At 32.5% G+C, this 15,414-nt stretch overlaps 1 protein-coding gene across 1 annotated transcript; it reads left to right on the forward strand.

Moving 5' to 3' along the window:
* The first annotated feature begins 923 nt into the window (after positions 1-923).
* LOC106681688 (uncharacterized) lies at positions 924-14,456 on the forward strand. Its single transcript, XM_014422137.3, has 8 exons — positions 924-1,202; positions 7,131-7,271; positions 7,341-7,449; positions 7,602-7,845; positions 7,917-8,077; positions 8,525-8,808; positions 10,851-11,059; positions 12,793-14,456. Exons 1-8 carry the CDS (start codon positions 954-956, stop codon positions 13,079-13,081), a joined length of 1,686 nt encoding a protein of 561 aa, XP_014277623.1. The 5' UTR covers positions 924-953; the 3' UTR covers positions 13,082-14,456.
* The last annotated feature ends 958 nt before the right edge of the window (positions 14,457-15,414 follow it).

Consider the following 15,414-nt stretch of genomic DNA (forward strand, 5'->3'; position numbering starts at 1 on the left):
TGTCACTAAATTACATCACGCACAGCAAATTTACTTGTTGTATATATGTGTATACAGTTGTAAATAACAATAAATAAATTATTAAAAAATAATAATAATATAAACCACTCTCAAACAATCAATATATTAAATCGGTAATCTGAAAATAAAAATAAAAATTTAGTTTATATATATTCCTATCACTTCATCGAAACTGGTTTTATTGTTTAAATAAACTAAATTGTATCTATTTAAGTCTTAAACAGTCTTTATTAATAGTTTATATGTTCAACTTTTCGGCCTACATGGCCATCATAATTATACATTCACATATCACATTCAACTATTAAAGTTATTCGCAGGCTATGCTGACCAGATCTAATAATTCCAATCAAAGTTAACCTATTTTGATGAATACTTTGAGATGTCTTTCACCCGACTAAACCTTATATCATCTATTGATAATAAAAAATATAATTTTTATAATAACCATGTAATGCCCACCACGCCGATCTGATTATAAAGAAAAATATGTATATATGTGTGTGTGTGTGTGTAAGAAAAGGAGTTTTTATCTCATTGATAAATAGGCTTTCGTAATATGACCATGATTGTTCTACTGATATAAATGATGACCCTTATTTTGAGAATTAATCGTATAATAACAAAATACTATACACAATATTTACGTTGCTGTTGCATGAAAGGTTAATGTTATGTAGCGGAGTAGTTTTTTCACCTTTTGCGTGATAATGAGTTTACTCTACAGCTGGATAAGATCGTCAGTGGCCGTGATAACAACCCAGACAATCAATGACCCCCTTCTTGTTTACAGTTTCCATTTTTACAAGGACAGGCCTCCGTGACATGATCGATAGGGGGGGCTATTAGAGTGAAGAAAGTAATCGGTGCTATTAGCAGCGGTCGATATTTCAACAGTAGCACAGACAGTAGAAGCCAGTGGTGGCTCAGTGATGGGCGGGCTGAGGCAGGTGACCAGTATACTCCAGTGCGCCCTCCTCCAGAGCGACGGCTCTCCAGCGGCCACCAGCCTCCACCGCGAGCTGGCCCTCTACCTCCCTCTGGTCTACATCGCCGTCCAGGCCGCCCTCTGTCCTCGGCTGCTCCTCCACGACTACCCGTCCACCGTGGAGCGCCCATCTGGGCCCGGTTTCAGGATCATCTTGGTCACCTGGCAGCCGGCTTCGCCAGATGACTTACAAGTTAGTATATTGAAGATTTTCTTGAATCCAGATATATAAAAATATCCCGCTTCACTATTAGTGTAGACCACTGGCGTTTGTAACTGATCAAGATTTTAAAAAGTAACACAGGTCGAAAATTTTCAACAAATCTCTATTCAGAGTATTTTGAAATATACATATATTTTTTTATTATTATTGGTATTTTAAATAATTGCGATTTAGATGTTTTTGTTAAATTAAAACTGACGTCACGACGTTTCCGACAATATATTGATGGAGAAGTTCTTACAATATTATGTACACAAATTGTAGAATGTAGAAGTAAGTTCACTTAAAAAAAAGTATTTGATTTTTTTTTTCAATTTACAGTTCTACATCACTATCATGTATATCACAATAAACAGATCAAATCAAGAATATAAATTGGCAAGCATCACCTTTGTCACCCTAACGTAAAGTATTGAAATATTTTATATTATCATAATCTATTACTGAAAGCTAGGCACCACAGAGGTTTGTCGCTGTGCTATTAACTCCAAGGACCCAGGTTCGAATCAAGTTGGGCCAGATGTAGCCTTAAGTCAATCCTGTGGGTTTTAGAGCCCTCCGAGATCCACCCAGCCTCGTAAATTGGGTACCCTTAATTGGTGAAAAATCTAAAGGTAAGGCGTGATCTTGAAAAAATTACCTCCGTTGTTCTAAAAACAGCACTTCCTTACTAAGTACAGAGAGGATATGAAATAAACAAATAAATATTATATGTTGAATTTTTTCTTAGCGATCAAAACCATTTTTAGGACGGTATACTCATATTACAGGAAGAAAGAACTACAAATATCGCATAAAATGAAGTTTTTTTTTATTAAATTCATTTGTGTACTACAAATTTGTAATTACAGATATCCAAATTAAGAAAATTCTTTTAAATATAATGAAATGCCAAAATATAGAACAAATTTTACAAAACCTGGTGCTTACCATCTAATTTGATTAGAAATTAATTTCTATTAAAAGTTATATGGTACTGAAGTGCAACAAATCTTTTCTTCACTAATTCTGTATGGTAATATAGAAACAAATACTCTCTTGTGAAATCATATCAATTAAAGTCACCAAATATATTTATTTATTAATAGTATTTATTTATGAGTTTCTCATCACTCTGCATTTACACCAACAAATTCACATAGTAGATATTTTTTCTAAAAAAATATGCCTTCCGGTATGTTGTACATAAATATTTCTACGTTTCTCACAAGGATTTTATTTTTTGTACCTGGAAAAATATTTCTGCTTTTATTCTTTAAATCAACGTAGCCTTTTTGAAGAAAAGTCTTGAAGAACAAAAAAAAAAAACTAGTGTGTGATAAAATCGGCGTGATAGATGATAGAACAAGTGATATAATGAAGCAACTGTCACGTTAACTTTCACATCTATACGCCTTGACAGTAAACAATCGTGCAGTTTCAGTTATTGCGAAAAAAGTAGCAGTCTTTACCATGGTTTAATTGTTTTTTAGTTACAGTCATGACAGTTAAGTGTCGCGACAGTATTGACGAACTGAGTCTGACGTGATAGTTGATAGTACGAGTAATGACAGTAGATTAACCGTCGCGTTAAGTGTCACGTTCAACTGTCATATGTATACCTCTTGACAGTCCACTGTCGCAACATAGCATCCTTACCAAATGTAATGACGATAGGTGGGAAAACATCATTCTTTTGTATTGTTTTTTGTTTTAATTATTTCCGATCTTAAAATTAATTCTCGGACCCCAAAAACAAATCAGCCCAAGGCCCAAAAATTATATCCATCCCATGCTTCAAAAATAAACCAAAAAAAATATGTCATAGGTCCCAAATGGTCTAGGGACGCCCATGTCCTAAAATTCAATATCTTAGGAAATTTAAAAACTTGTTAGTGTCAGAAAAAGTCTCTAATAATTAACTAAAAAAAACCTAGTCGAAGAACTAGTGTGACACTGCACTAGCACACCTATATATAACCTTAATCCATTTTACCCCAAATACTCGATAACCTGACAACTACCCGCTAAGGTAACTCGGCAGCGTTGCACCTGACTTAAAATGTAGATTTTCAGACTGTTGCTAGGCGATGCCTTAGCAACTGTTTAACAACCCTTAGCAACTGTTTCTCTTATTATTAAATATTACAAATTCAAAATATATGTACATCTATTTTTTTCTAAAATAAAAATAAACTTCTAAAGAAAATGATACAAATAAAAATAAAATATAATTAAATTAAACACTAATACAAAGTTAATAATATTTACAAATTAATTATTAAGCATGGCTCGAACATAGAGATTTTTCCTCGTTTCTCAAGTTACCTACTTTAAAAGGAGACATTTTTAAAATCCGATATTAGGTACTGTTAGTCTATTTCAAAGAGGAGAGGATATATACATGTGATATTAAGCAACATTAAATTGTGCATTGACATAACTAGTTTGAAAAAAATCGTTGAAGCTTTTTCGAGAAAATGGTTAAACTTTATAAAATCAATGATTTAAAGTGGCTCATTCCATCCGGCGGTTAAGCAACCGGTTGCTATAATATTTTAGGCACATTCTTTTCTTAAACATAGTTTAGTTTCGTAAAACTTTTATTATTTTATGCTAGACTGTTCACGCAGACACATAGACCATGTTTGAGACTTGGATATTTGTACACTGAGGAACTTCATAAGTTTATTATCGTTGAAAATTCGAATTTAAAATTTTTCACGATCTCAATACTTCTCCTTAGGGTGTATTTTGTGCATGTGTAAAAGTGAAAGTTTAAATTCAGGTTATATTATTAATTCAGAATCTATAAAAAGTTCAGGATATGGAAGTGATTTGATCCTTATCTATAACTTTACATTGGCCTCGATGCTTTTACTTTAATTACATTTGATTGTATTATAATGGCTCCAAGTCACGAAATCAATTTCACTATATCAATTTACATATTTATTGGGTCATTTCATATGAAATGCTCCTTTTTATAATTATAGAAATTTAAATTGGGATTAGTGGACTTTGGTTCTTGACTACGTTTATTTTAATGAGCCGTTATTAACCCTCTCAGTTTTGATAATATTTACTGATTTTTTTAATGGGTTTAAACTTGGTCAATCGGCAGCCCAAGAAACAATAACACAGCGGTCAGAGAAGGGTGTTGTTACGAACGGAACATTCGCCGGTGGTTTGAAAACTTTTTGGCAGATGACAAATATTTGGTTAACCCACCCAGTGGAAAACTCCACCAGCAATTGACGACGATGAACTTAGGCACACTGTGGAAGATTTGGATAAACCACACAGAGGAAATCCTCCATCAGCAATTGACGACGATGAACTTAGGCACACTGTGGAAGATTTGGATAAACCACACAGAGGAAATCCTCCACCAGCAATTGACGACGATGAACTTAGGCACACTGTGGAAGATTTGGATAAACCACACAGAGGAAATCCTCCACCAGCAATTGACGACGATGAACTTAGGCACACTGTGGAAGATTTGGATAAACCACACAGAGGAAATCCTCCACCAGCAATTGACAACGATGAACTTAGGCACACTGTGGAAGATTTGGATAAACCACACAGAGGAAATCCTCCACCAGCAATTGAGGACAACGAACTTAGGTACAATGTGGAAGAAAACCCTTGCCAAACAGTTGAAGGACTTACAGCACAACTAGATACAAGTGTATCGACAGTTTCTCAACACTTAAAGAGCATTGGTAAGGTAAAGAAGGTAGGGCAGAAGCGTTTCACTGATTACTAGCAAAAAAACGAGTCGTTTTTCGAAAGAATTTTTACGTGTGATGAAAAGTGGGTTGTGAATGAAAACAGGCATCGGTCAGATCAGTGATTAAATGTTGACGAAAAACCGAGACACATACCAAAACCAAATTTGCATCTAATAAAAATATTGATTTCTGCGTGGTGGTCAATGGCAGTACCAAATCATTTCTTCTTAATACCCAGAAGTGAAACCATCACACCCAAATTGTAATGCAGTTATATTGACATAATTTATTGAACAATTATGAGAGATAGTTGACCGTGGATGATAAATGAGGAGAAGATGGTTGGGGGTGCGGTCAATGAAACACAAATAAGTTAGTCATACTTATTTGTGTTTCATTGACCGCACCCCCAACCATCTTCTCCTAATTTATTGAACACTTGTCAAAAAAAAAATCTACTATGGTTAGTCATAAGGAACCTATACTCTTACAAGACAAAGCCAAACCTTATGTTTCACGTCAGACAGTGAAGAAACTAAACGAGTACAAAGTACTGCACTAGGAGGTAGAAATTACTTTTAATGGAAGTCTTTATTCATTTTGTACGAGATGGACAGACCGTATGAAAAACTTTTCCTCTTTTAACTATTTTGGATGATTAGGGTATTAGGGGATGATCTGTACTGGAAAGCTGAAGTGGCTACCTCGAGAATTTCGTATCTTTAACGTAACTCAGTTCAATTATTAATATTTCTTTCTTTTTGTGAGCTCAAATCTATATTTGATTATTTATATATGTTTTTGTCGAGGCGGATGTGGTAAATTTGACTCCAAGGACTTCTAAATGCGTGTTCACTTAGGTAAAGTAGTTGATTTGGGTGCTGAATAGACATACGGGTGCCGTAAGTTCTCTAAGGATAACCTCGACATGTAGGGTACTATTCCTGTATATACGAAGGGGCATGTAACCCCGGCGGGTAACTAGGCGCTAGATCCGATCCTACGTAAGGATGAAAGGTAGAGGAAAGAGGGGGTGACCAACAGGATTCTAGCGTGAAATAAGACCCTTCATATCCATTAAAGGCTGGAAGAATATACTGACTGTTGTATTTGCTGTCCCAAGAAAGTACTGTTTCATTTTTTTTTCTAACCTCTTTATTTTCAATATATACAACTTACATGATGTATACATAATTTCAGTGAATCTTGTTTTGCTTTATGGCATATTAGATAAGTTTACAGGGTCCACTGAAGGTGGAAATTACAGAGGTGGCATGATAGCCGGGGGTGTCAAGAATGGGGAGGGATCCTTCTGGCTGGTTATCAGCACCATCGGTGGGGTGCTGATAACCAGCCAGAAGGATCCCTTTATTGTATTGATTCTACTAACGATACAATGGCCGGTGAGAGGCCTATATTCTTTTTGGTAGACTTAATTTATTGTTGTTGTTGTTGTCTGGGGCTTAAGGGCGTCAAACCCTGAGGTCATCAACGCCCATACTTAATTTATTAAACCAACATATTTGCATTTATAATACTAATTACATGCTTACATACAACATTATAAGATATTTTACTGAATAGATGTGCACAATAAGTGGCTAAAGAAAACAGGTATGGATCCAAGCTCAAACGATCTGAAACACTTCGTCTTGGCGAGAAGCGATAACGGTTTCGAACTCGTGGTTCCTGATTGCTTCGCTACATTTTATTTTATGTTATTAAATAAAGAAGGCGTTCGAGGCAAGGGCAGTTATTTGTATTGTTTTATTTTTCCTTTATTGTTTAATATACTTTACTTTATCATTTAATTTAAATAATTACTTTCCAGAGGGCTACTTACAGTCCACAGAATACATTTAATGAACAACTATAATTTTATACTATAGAACTATAATTCTACTAATTAGGCATGAAACCTGCATGGGGAGGTTCTGGTAAGTTCCATTGTTACCTAGGATGTATATTATTATACAATTATTAATAATAAAAATAAAATTATTCAAAAACAATCATAATATTTATGCAAAAATTATTTTAACACATTAAACAATTAAATTAAAGGAGGGGGAGGGGGCATTGACTCAATATTTTCTCTTCCTAAAATATCCTGAGAAATCCTTATATTTTATCTGTATATACCTTTGGCCATATCTTTTTAAATGAGAAATGTTGATAGAAGATATCTCACTACTTCAACCGATCTACTTTCTTATGGGTATCAGAGCTGCATGGAGTAGGAGAAAAATACCTGACATTCCAGAATGGATTGTTAAAGGAGGTAAATGAAACCACAGCAGCAAGCATATTCCAAGTAAAGGTAATGCTTAATCATTATAGATTGATATTTAATAAATGTGATGATCGTTAAGAATTTTTTTCTTTTTAGCAAAAATTAATCAATTTGCCTAATTATAACAAGACGATTTTTACCATTGCCACCACCAATTACTCTGTTTATAGCCAGATAGCCCATCCTGACCAAGATGGTAACTTTCGTGAGTATTATTGCAAATAATTAAAAATTTCAATTACAATACCATGAATAAAAAAATATATATTTGTTGAGAATACCAATTCAACCAAACATAACATTAATTTCTTTCCTGATTGCTTTAATTGGATGTCATTTAATTTAATGCATCTGCAGAGTGGATTCATGGGTTTCAACTGATGTATTTGATCTTACTTTGTGAATCTGTGGGTCTTCACCCAGTTGTAACCAAGCAAATGAGATGGGACAGCTTTTACAAAAATGGAAGTATTCGGACCCCAGGCCTCCAATCAGAAGCTTTAAATGGGAAGGTGGATGCTTCAATTGGTGGAATTTGGTACAGAGCTCAAATGATTGGCGAATCAGAAATTTTGGCTCCCTGGGGAATAGGGTGCTTCAGGTGAATAGTCATAACTCAGGTCCTGTATTTATGATGTAATATTTTCCCCTAATATTATTAACTCAATCCAGATATCTGCTTCCTCGGCCCAAGAGAGTTAATTATGATTGGAGTTTGTTCCTAGAAGTCTTTAGCATCTGGGTATGGATTCTCATTGTCCTCTTTGTTATAGTTGTGCCAGTTCTGTTGACTATGACAGCAAAGCTGAGTTTGAATCCAGAACTTCAGGAAGGTGAGCTACTTAATTAATTTTTAATTTTTTAAATTAATAATAATTTTAGTTTGCTGATTTATCATTGCTTATTACCTATATTTCCCACTCTGCGAACATCCATATTGCTTAGCAGGCAGGTTAGGATGAGTATAAATAATGAATGAAGCTTATCAATCAATCAAAATTCCTCAAAAACAACCAGCAATCTTTCAAATTGAGAAAGCAGAAGAAAATATTCTATTTATATTAGAAAGAGTTTTACAATATCATATATTTTTTTCATATTATCATCCAATATTCAAAATATTTATTTTTGTGATAAAACAACCAAGTATTTTCCATAAGTTTAAAAGTTGAAGGTTTTTTTCTTTTTTAAATTAAGTGAAGACTTTAATTAATGGTAATTTTTCTTTCTTCTTTCATTTCTTAATTAAATGTTTCTTAGTGGCTTGTTGCTTTTTTCAGATCACAAATCACTAGGCCACACATTTTTCTTCGTTATTTCGGTGTTAGTACAAGTACCTCAGATGCGACAGGACTGGAGAGGTGCTCAGTTACCCATCTTCTATAGCTGGATGTGGGGGACTATGGTTCTGGCAGCAGCCTTTAACGGATCACTCAGTGCAATGCTTGTCATCCCATCTTATGAGGAGAGACCTAAAACAATACGAGATCTTATCGATAGAGGATACACCTATGGATCACCATATTCTTCCACTGGCTATGAGACCATCTTCGATGATGATATGGTATAATATTCTACATATTTAATCCAGGAGAGAAAAACGTCATTCAAAAAAGCAGTGCCCTCCAACTGCATCGAGTTGCTATACACACAGCATACTAAATCTAGTTGGACAATTGCTTAAAATTGAAATTATTAAATTATTATCAGAATCATTGAGGAAAAATATTCATTCATATTATAAAAATAAAACTATATTTCAAATATTATATCTTTTTTACCTTGTTTTTAATTTCCAAAGATTTTTATAGATTGCCAATTTTTATTATTTTATCCATGTTTTATAACCCTCACATACAGTTAAAAAAGAGACTATTTGCTACTGTTGCTTTTTTAGTGCACTCTGTTGGGAATTATTTTTGGTAATGAGATGAAGGAAAACTTAAAAATAGTTAATTTAGCACTTTGGCATAGGATACCTTTAAACTTTTTGTATCTGTTTTGTAACTTATTGCATTGCTTTGGTTTTAAGGTATTATAATGGTTTCTAAAAGCTTTCTTCATGGTTATTTTCTCGATGAAGTATTTCAACATCTTGAAAATCAAAATTAAGTCTTTTTTATGTGTGGTGCTGCACTAATGTTGTTTTTTAAATGTATTTAGGGTTAACTTTATTCTTCTAGTCTTTAGAATGTTGATAATTTCTGTCAACTAATAAAATTTTGTTCATGAGAAGAAGATGGTTGGATGTGGTCAGAGAATAACACAAATAAGTTTAAAAACATATTTATTAGTGACAATTTTTCGGCCAGAATTTCTAGCCTTCATTAGGGATAAGAACAAAAAACAAGATAATAACCAGTGAATAAAGGGTATATAGAAAGATTAACATAAATAATTGTACAGAATGAATATAGATAAAAATAAAGTAATGAAAGAAGTGGAAAATAAAATGTTTTATTTGCATCTTCTCCTCATACATATTATCCATGGTCAACTATCTTCTCATAATTGAATTTCATAAAACTTGTATAGTTCAATAAAATATAGGTATTTATTTTATTGCACTAAAATAGTCTCTTTGTTAACTGTGCGTAAGAATAATGAAAAATGAATAAAATAAACAATCCACAGACATCTTTGGAGATTACAAATAAAGTAAAAAGGTTAGTTTGAAAAATATAATATAAAAAAAAAAAATGTTGCACTAAATAAGGAACAAAACAACCAAAATATTAGTTTATGTTTATTTTTAAGAATAATGTATGTTTTTAATATAATAACTTTAAGTGTAATTATGAATAATATGTTGTATATTAAAAGCCTTAAGAAAAAAATGTCAACTAATACTTCCATTTGTATTTATTATATCAATAAATACTCAAAAAAATGCCTGGACTGGAGAAGGGATAAAAAAGTTTAAAAGTGGCCGAAGTTAAAAGACCAAAACATCGCCAAAATATATAAATATATAAAATATAATTGTTTGCAAATAAAATTAATAAAAAAAATTTATTCTTATATAGTTTTGAATGTTGAATAATATATTGTATATTTAAAGCCTTAAGAAAAAATGTCAACTAATACTTCCATTTGTATTTATAATATCAATAAATACTCAATACATTGCCTGGACTGGAAAAGGGATAAAAAAGTTTAAAAGTGGCCAAAGTTAAAAAGAACGAAACGTCACCAAAATATATACATATATAAAATAGAATTGTTTGCAAATAAAACTAATAAAAAAAAATTATTCTTAAATAGTTTTAATGTTTAAAACTTGAGTTTAATGAGATGCTAAGAACATTTTTCCTTGATTATTCTGATTGATAATTAATAATTTATAACTGAATCCCACTAAAAAAAGTTACAACAATAATAAAGTTGTTCATAATTGATATAGAAAGTATGTAATAAATTATTAAACAGCCATTTAAGTTAGTTATATTTATTGCTACTGAAGAATAAATTTAACCAATATTTATTACATTAGTTGAGAGATAATGCTTACCTGCATGAATAATTTTAAACAACATTGAATTTCAAAGATAATTTCCAGAATAGATTATTGAACAATAATTAATTTTCATTTATTTCTTGGACCAGAGTGATGACTGGAAGGCTTGGACATATGGCAGATTCAGGCTCTGTACAACCTTTGAAGAAACGGTTGAAAGAATGAAGACTGGGAAGTTTCTTGTATCAGGTGAAGTAGTTGACGATACCTTCTTCTTCTTGAGCTCTCCCTTACCCCCGGAGGATTTATTGCGGAAGTTTGAAATCACTAGGCAATGTCATCAAAATTTTTTATCTGGGTATGAATTTTTATTTTTTTTCTAAAATACTGATTGAATAATAATGATATTAAGGCTTAGTAAACTCAACGGTTCAATGCTGATACTATCTTTTCATACCCTATTTGTACAAGGTTAGAATACTGAACACAATTCTCTTATCTCCATCCACCTAGGTTAGTCTTAACTGCTAAAAATAACTTAAAGTGAGTTGAGTAATTAGTATAACGTGAAAGACAAAATAAATAAAAATAAAAATGTGAGATATAAAATCAGCTGCCTGAACTGTCCCGCAGTATATTATGGAAAGAATGAACAATATATAAAAAAACAGAATTTATCAGCATTCTAATGACTGTAACAATAAGGAAAAACCTAACTACAATAAAAATAGCATTAGTCCAGGACCAGGCAAAAAACGGACACAATCTTGATTTTCAAGATGTTGAAATACTTAATAAAGAAAAGAATGACTTTAAAAGAAAACTTTTAGAAGACAGTACTGTATCTGAAAACAAAAACAATGTAGAAAATTTAAAAAAAGACATAAAAAATTTAAATGAGTTATATAGTTGAATAAAATGTCCAACAAAGAGCATTAAAATAGCAATAGTAGCAAATAGTCTCTTGGTGAACAGTGTGTGAGAGTGATAAAATATGGATAAAATTGACAATTGATAGACATCTCTTGAGATTAAAAATAGGGAAAAATAAAATGTTTAAAATTTGTTTCCTTAGGGTAAAGATAAAAATAATTGAAAAATGGTGTATGGTAAAAATGTATGGAAAATATATATGTCTAAATTAAAATGTTGATATTTTTATTATAAATTTTAAAAATACAAGGGCTTTAAGTGGTTCAAAGGTTTTTCTTTATTCTTTTTTATTCGTGTTATCAAATAATATCAGTTTACATTTCAAAATCGATAATTATTTAATTTAAAAGAATTATAATTTTAAGTAATTTCTAAACTTTCATAATAATTTTATCCCCTTTACCACTTGTGCAGTGTGGGGTTACGATTTTTAGAGTCTGGACCAAATATCTCGTTCTTGGACCATCTCCCTTCTTCTACTCCAGTCCATATCCCACCACCTGAACACCTTCTTAACAATCTCCTCCCAGGAAATGTTTGGTCTTCCTCTTGGCCTTCTTCCCTCTACGTGGTCAAATTTTGTTGGCCTAGGGAGGTTGCGGCCCCATCGCTTGGTCATAGTACCGCAGATAGCCACTGGTCCTCCAGGTTGGGGGAACAGTACACTGATGCTCATACATTTACACAGATTACAGTACACTACACTCACCCCCACACTGCAGACTGGTCACCTCCCCTAGATAGTCACTCTGGATGGGGAAGCTTGTCTGGAAGCTATGAGGAGACAATCCCTCCACCTGACTCAGGAGAGTGGGCCGATACCCCATTCACCTTAAACTCAATTATCACAGAACGAAAAGAGCTGGAATTTCTCAACTAAAAATATATAGTACAAATTTTAAACCTTTCTACTTTAATATACCTAACAAAATTTTTAAAACATTTAATGATTCAATGAAATAATAATTTTACCTACTTAGCAAGACTAGTAGTATAATGTCCAAATTTTTCCCCTTTTCACCTTCTAAATACATTCTAATGTTTATATCTTGTATAGCCATAGGGCTACAATATAAGTCTTTTGATAGTTATATCATCCTTAATGATACAAAAATATGCCTGCGATATATTATTCACTAAATTGTTATATTGATCTAGGCCTATCTTCCCAGCTGGGTCAGCATACAGCGCTGCACTGAACATGGTGGATTCTCGATTGCGGGCTGGAGGCATTTCATCATTCTTCATAAGATCTCATCTGAAATTTGATCCAGCACTTCGTCAATTCAGTCCTGACACTGATCTTACTCCTTCTAAGGATTACAACAATCCTGCCACGCCACTTGGTTTAGGAAGCTTGTCTTCCGCTTTTGTGGTCCTGGCTATAGGCATCTTCTTGGCTACTTGCTCATTTATGGTTGAGGTTGTTCTGGGTTATGGATTGTAAATTTGGAAGCTTTTTGATTCTATGATTGATTTAAAAAGCTATAAATATTGTGTCAATGTAATGGTCTAAGTTAAAAATTTCAATCACTAAATGCTCTTTAAGAACTTGATTTCAGATATTTCATAATTAGTAATGCTAATGTATTCTTCTTAATAAATTAAATTTAAAAATGCTAAACTAGGCCTAGAATCTTTTAACAATAATCAAAAAAGCGCACAACTCAGAGAGATGATGCAGAAAATCATGTTATACATGGCAAAACTCAAATGACAGATCAAGGAAGACAATTTTGAAGAGAAACTTCTCTGGTGGCTGACACGTATTTTAGGAACTCAACATTGTTGAACCACTGCCTATCATCCCTGTCAAACGGCTATGTCAAAATGTGGCATCGAACCTTGAAAGTGGCTTTCCAAGACTATCTCATCAAGTACTTGAGTTCGACCGAGCTTCTTCTCTCAGTTCTTCTTGGAAATTCGTGATGATAACACTTGCAGCTACATAAAGATGACACTTGGGCAACCCATATAACTCCCAGGAGAAATGTTGGAGCCTTATAAAAAAGACAAAAAATATCGACAAAACTTAGTTATAACATGAATATTTTAAGACCAGAACCTCATAGGATCAGTTCAAAACAGATTTTCGTCCATAAAGATCTACAAAGATGCACTCATGTTTTCCTATGAGATGAAGCAGTACGCCAGCCTCCAACCTTACCATATACTAGACCACACCTTGTCCTCTCATATATTTGAGATACATTTAACTTCTGATCCCGAGACAAATTCAATTGATCGTCAGAAACCAGCTTATTTTCTAGGAGCACCTGAATTACCATCTTTAACAATATTCCTTGCGACTCCATCTACAACGCCTACCTCAACGAATGACAATAAGCCCACCACTGAGCAACTTCCTGCACTCATCGAGGACTTCACAGACATATAGGAGGAGAGTGATGTGGTAGACTTACATAAGTTAAGAAGTGAGGGAGGACTGCACAGTAGTTACTGACATCGGAAAACAGTAAAACTAATTGAATTAGCGAGTTACCTTCCCTAGTGTGGTTGAAGGAAGAAGTATGATGGATGCTTCCAAGGCGAGTCATGCCAGAAGGTAGGGTCTATTTCTTTCATAGGTGTGGCATCCTGTATGCCATATATGATTGTTAAGAGTTGCTGCTGCATCCCATATGCCAGAAATGGCTAGGCAGGAAGATTAAAAAAAGCAAAGTTGAGAGTTACTTAAAGCATCCTCACATTTTATTGTTTATAATGATTTTTTGAATTACTATTAATTCTCCTCAGTCACTTTTTTTTTTTGTAAACATTAAACATTTAAAAAAATAATGTTTACTGTTTTTACTATTTATCTTAATAAACAACTTTCTCTATTATATCAGAAGCAATTATTTATTTGTATCAACCTTTATATTTTGATGTTTTCCTTAAAATAAATTATGATAAGCTAAAAACAGAAAGTGTTCAAGCAATAAACATAATGAAAGTTTCAGAAGAAATTGCAAATGATGAGTAATGGACTTAACATAATAAGATATGTAAGTAATGTCTAAATTAATGAAAAATAATTCAAATCAACACGATGAAATGTATGAAAGAAAACGATATATATTATAAAATGGGCAAGAAAGAAAAGAAAAATATGTTACAATGAAAGAAAAAAAATATGTTACAATGGAAAAAAAAATTACAGTAATATAGATGAGTGAAAAAAAAAATGAATAAGAAGGAACTAGAGAGAAGATTCATTTTTACTTATATTTTCAAATTTGTTTGCTTATTATTTTCCTTTATTTTAATGTTTCTCTGAGTGATGTTTGTTATATCTTTTTTGTTTTTTCAACCCTGATGAATGTCTCAAATTCATGTCGAAATGTCAGCACAAATAAAAAAGTTTTTATAATATTTTTTTGCTGACCGCACCCTTGACATTCTTCTCCTCATAATACAGTAATGATTTAATTTAACTTAACATTTTCCTCTTTTTATTTTTCTAATATAATGTCTATGTTTTATTCATGGAAACAAATTACATTTTTATGCTCCCACCATTATAGATATTAAAATATCTCTCTACAATAAATATATATATATTGTAATATCCTCTTTTATGAATAAATAGTTATTTTTATACATAAATGATTTTAGTTATGTTTTTATGTGTCAATGTTAAATATTGTAGTATTAAACCTAAAAGCAAGTTAACCAATTTTCATCAGTAAAATAGTTCAAGTCCGTTGAATCATGGCCATGTTCAGCAGATTCAAATATTTGAAACTTTATTTAACTTCCCACCATAATTGTAGTTAC

Source organism: Halyomorpha halys, unplaced genomic scaffold (assembly GCF_000696795.3).
Source record: "Halyomorpha halys isolate HHAL.00 unplaced genomic scaffold, Hhal_1.1 Scaffold360.1, whole genome shotgun sequence".
NCBI lineage: Eukaryota > Metazoa > Arthropoda > Insecta > Hemiptera > Pentatomidae > Halyomorpha > Halyomorpha halys.

Bases quoted from the DNA above. Each gene is read 5' to 3' on its own strand.
- LOC106681688 (XM_014422137.3), top strand. From the start codon at position 954: ATGGGCGGGCTGAGGCAGGTGACCAGTATACTCCAGTGCGCCCTCCTC. The intron at 8,078-8,524 runs GTGAGCTACTTA...TGCTTTTTTCAG, and splicing joins GAATCCAGAACTTCAGGAAG to ATCACAAATCACTAGGCCAC. The intron at 11,060-12,792 runs GTATGAATTTTT...ATATTGATCTAG, and splicing joins CATCAAAATTTTTTATCTGG to GCCTATCTTCCCAGCTGGGT.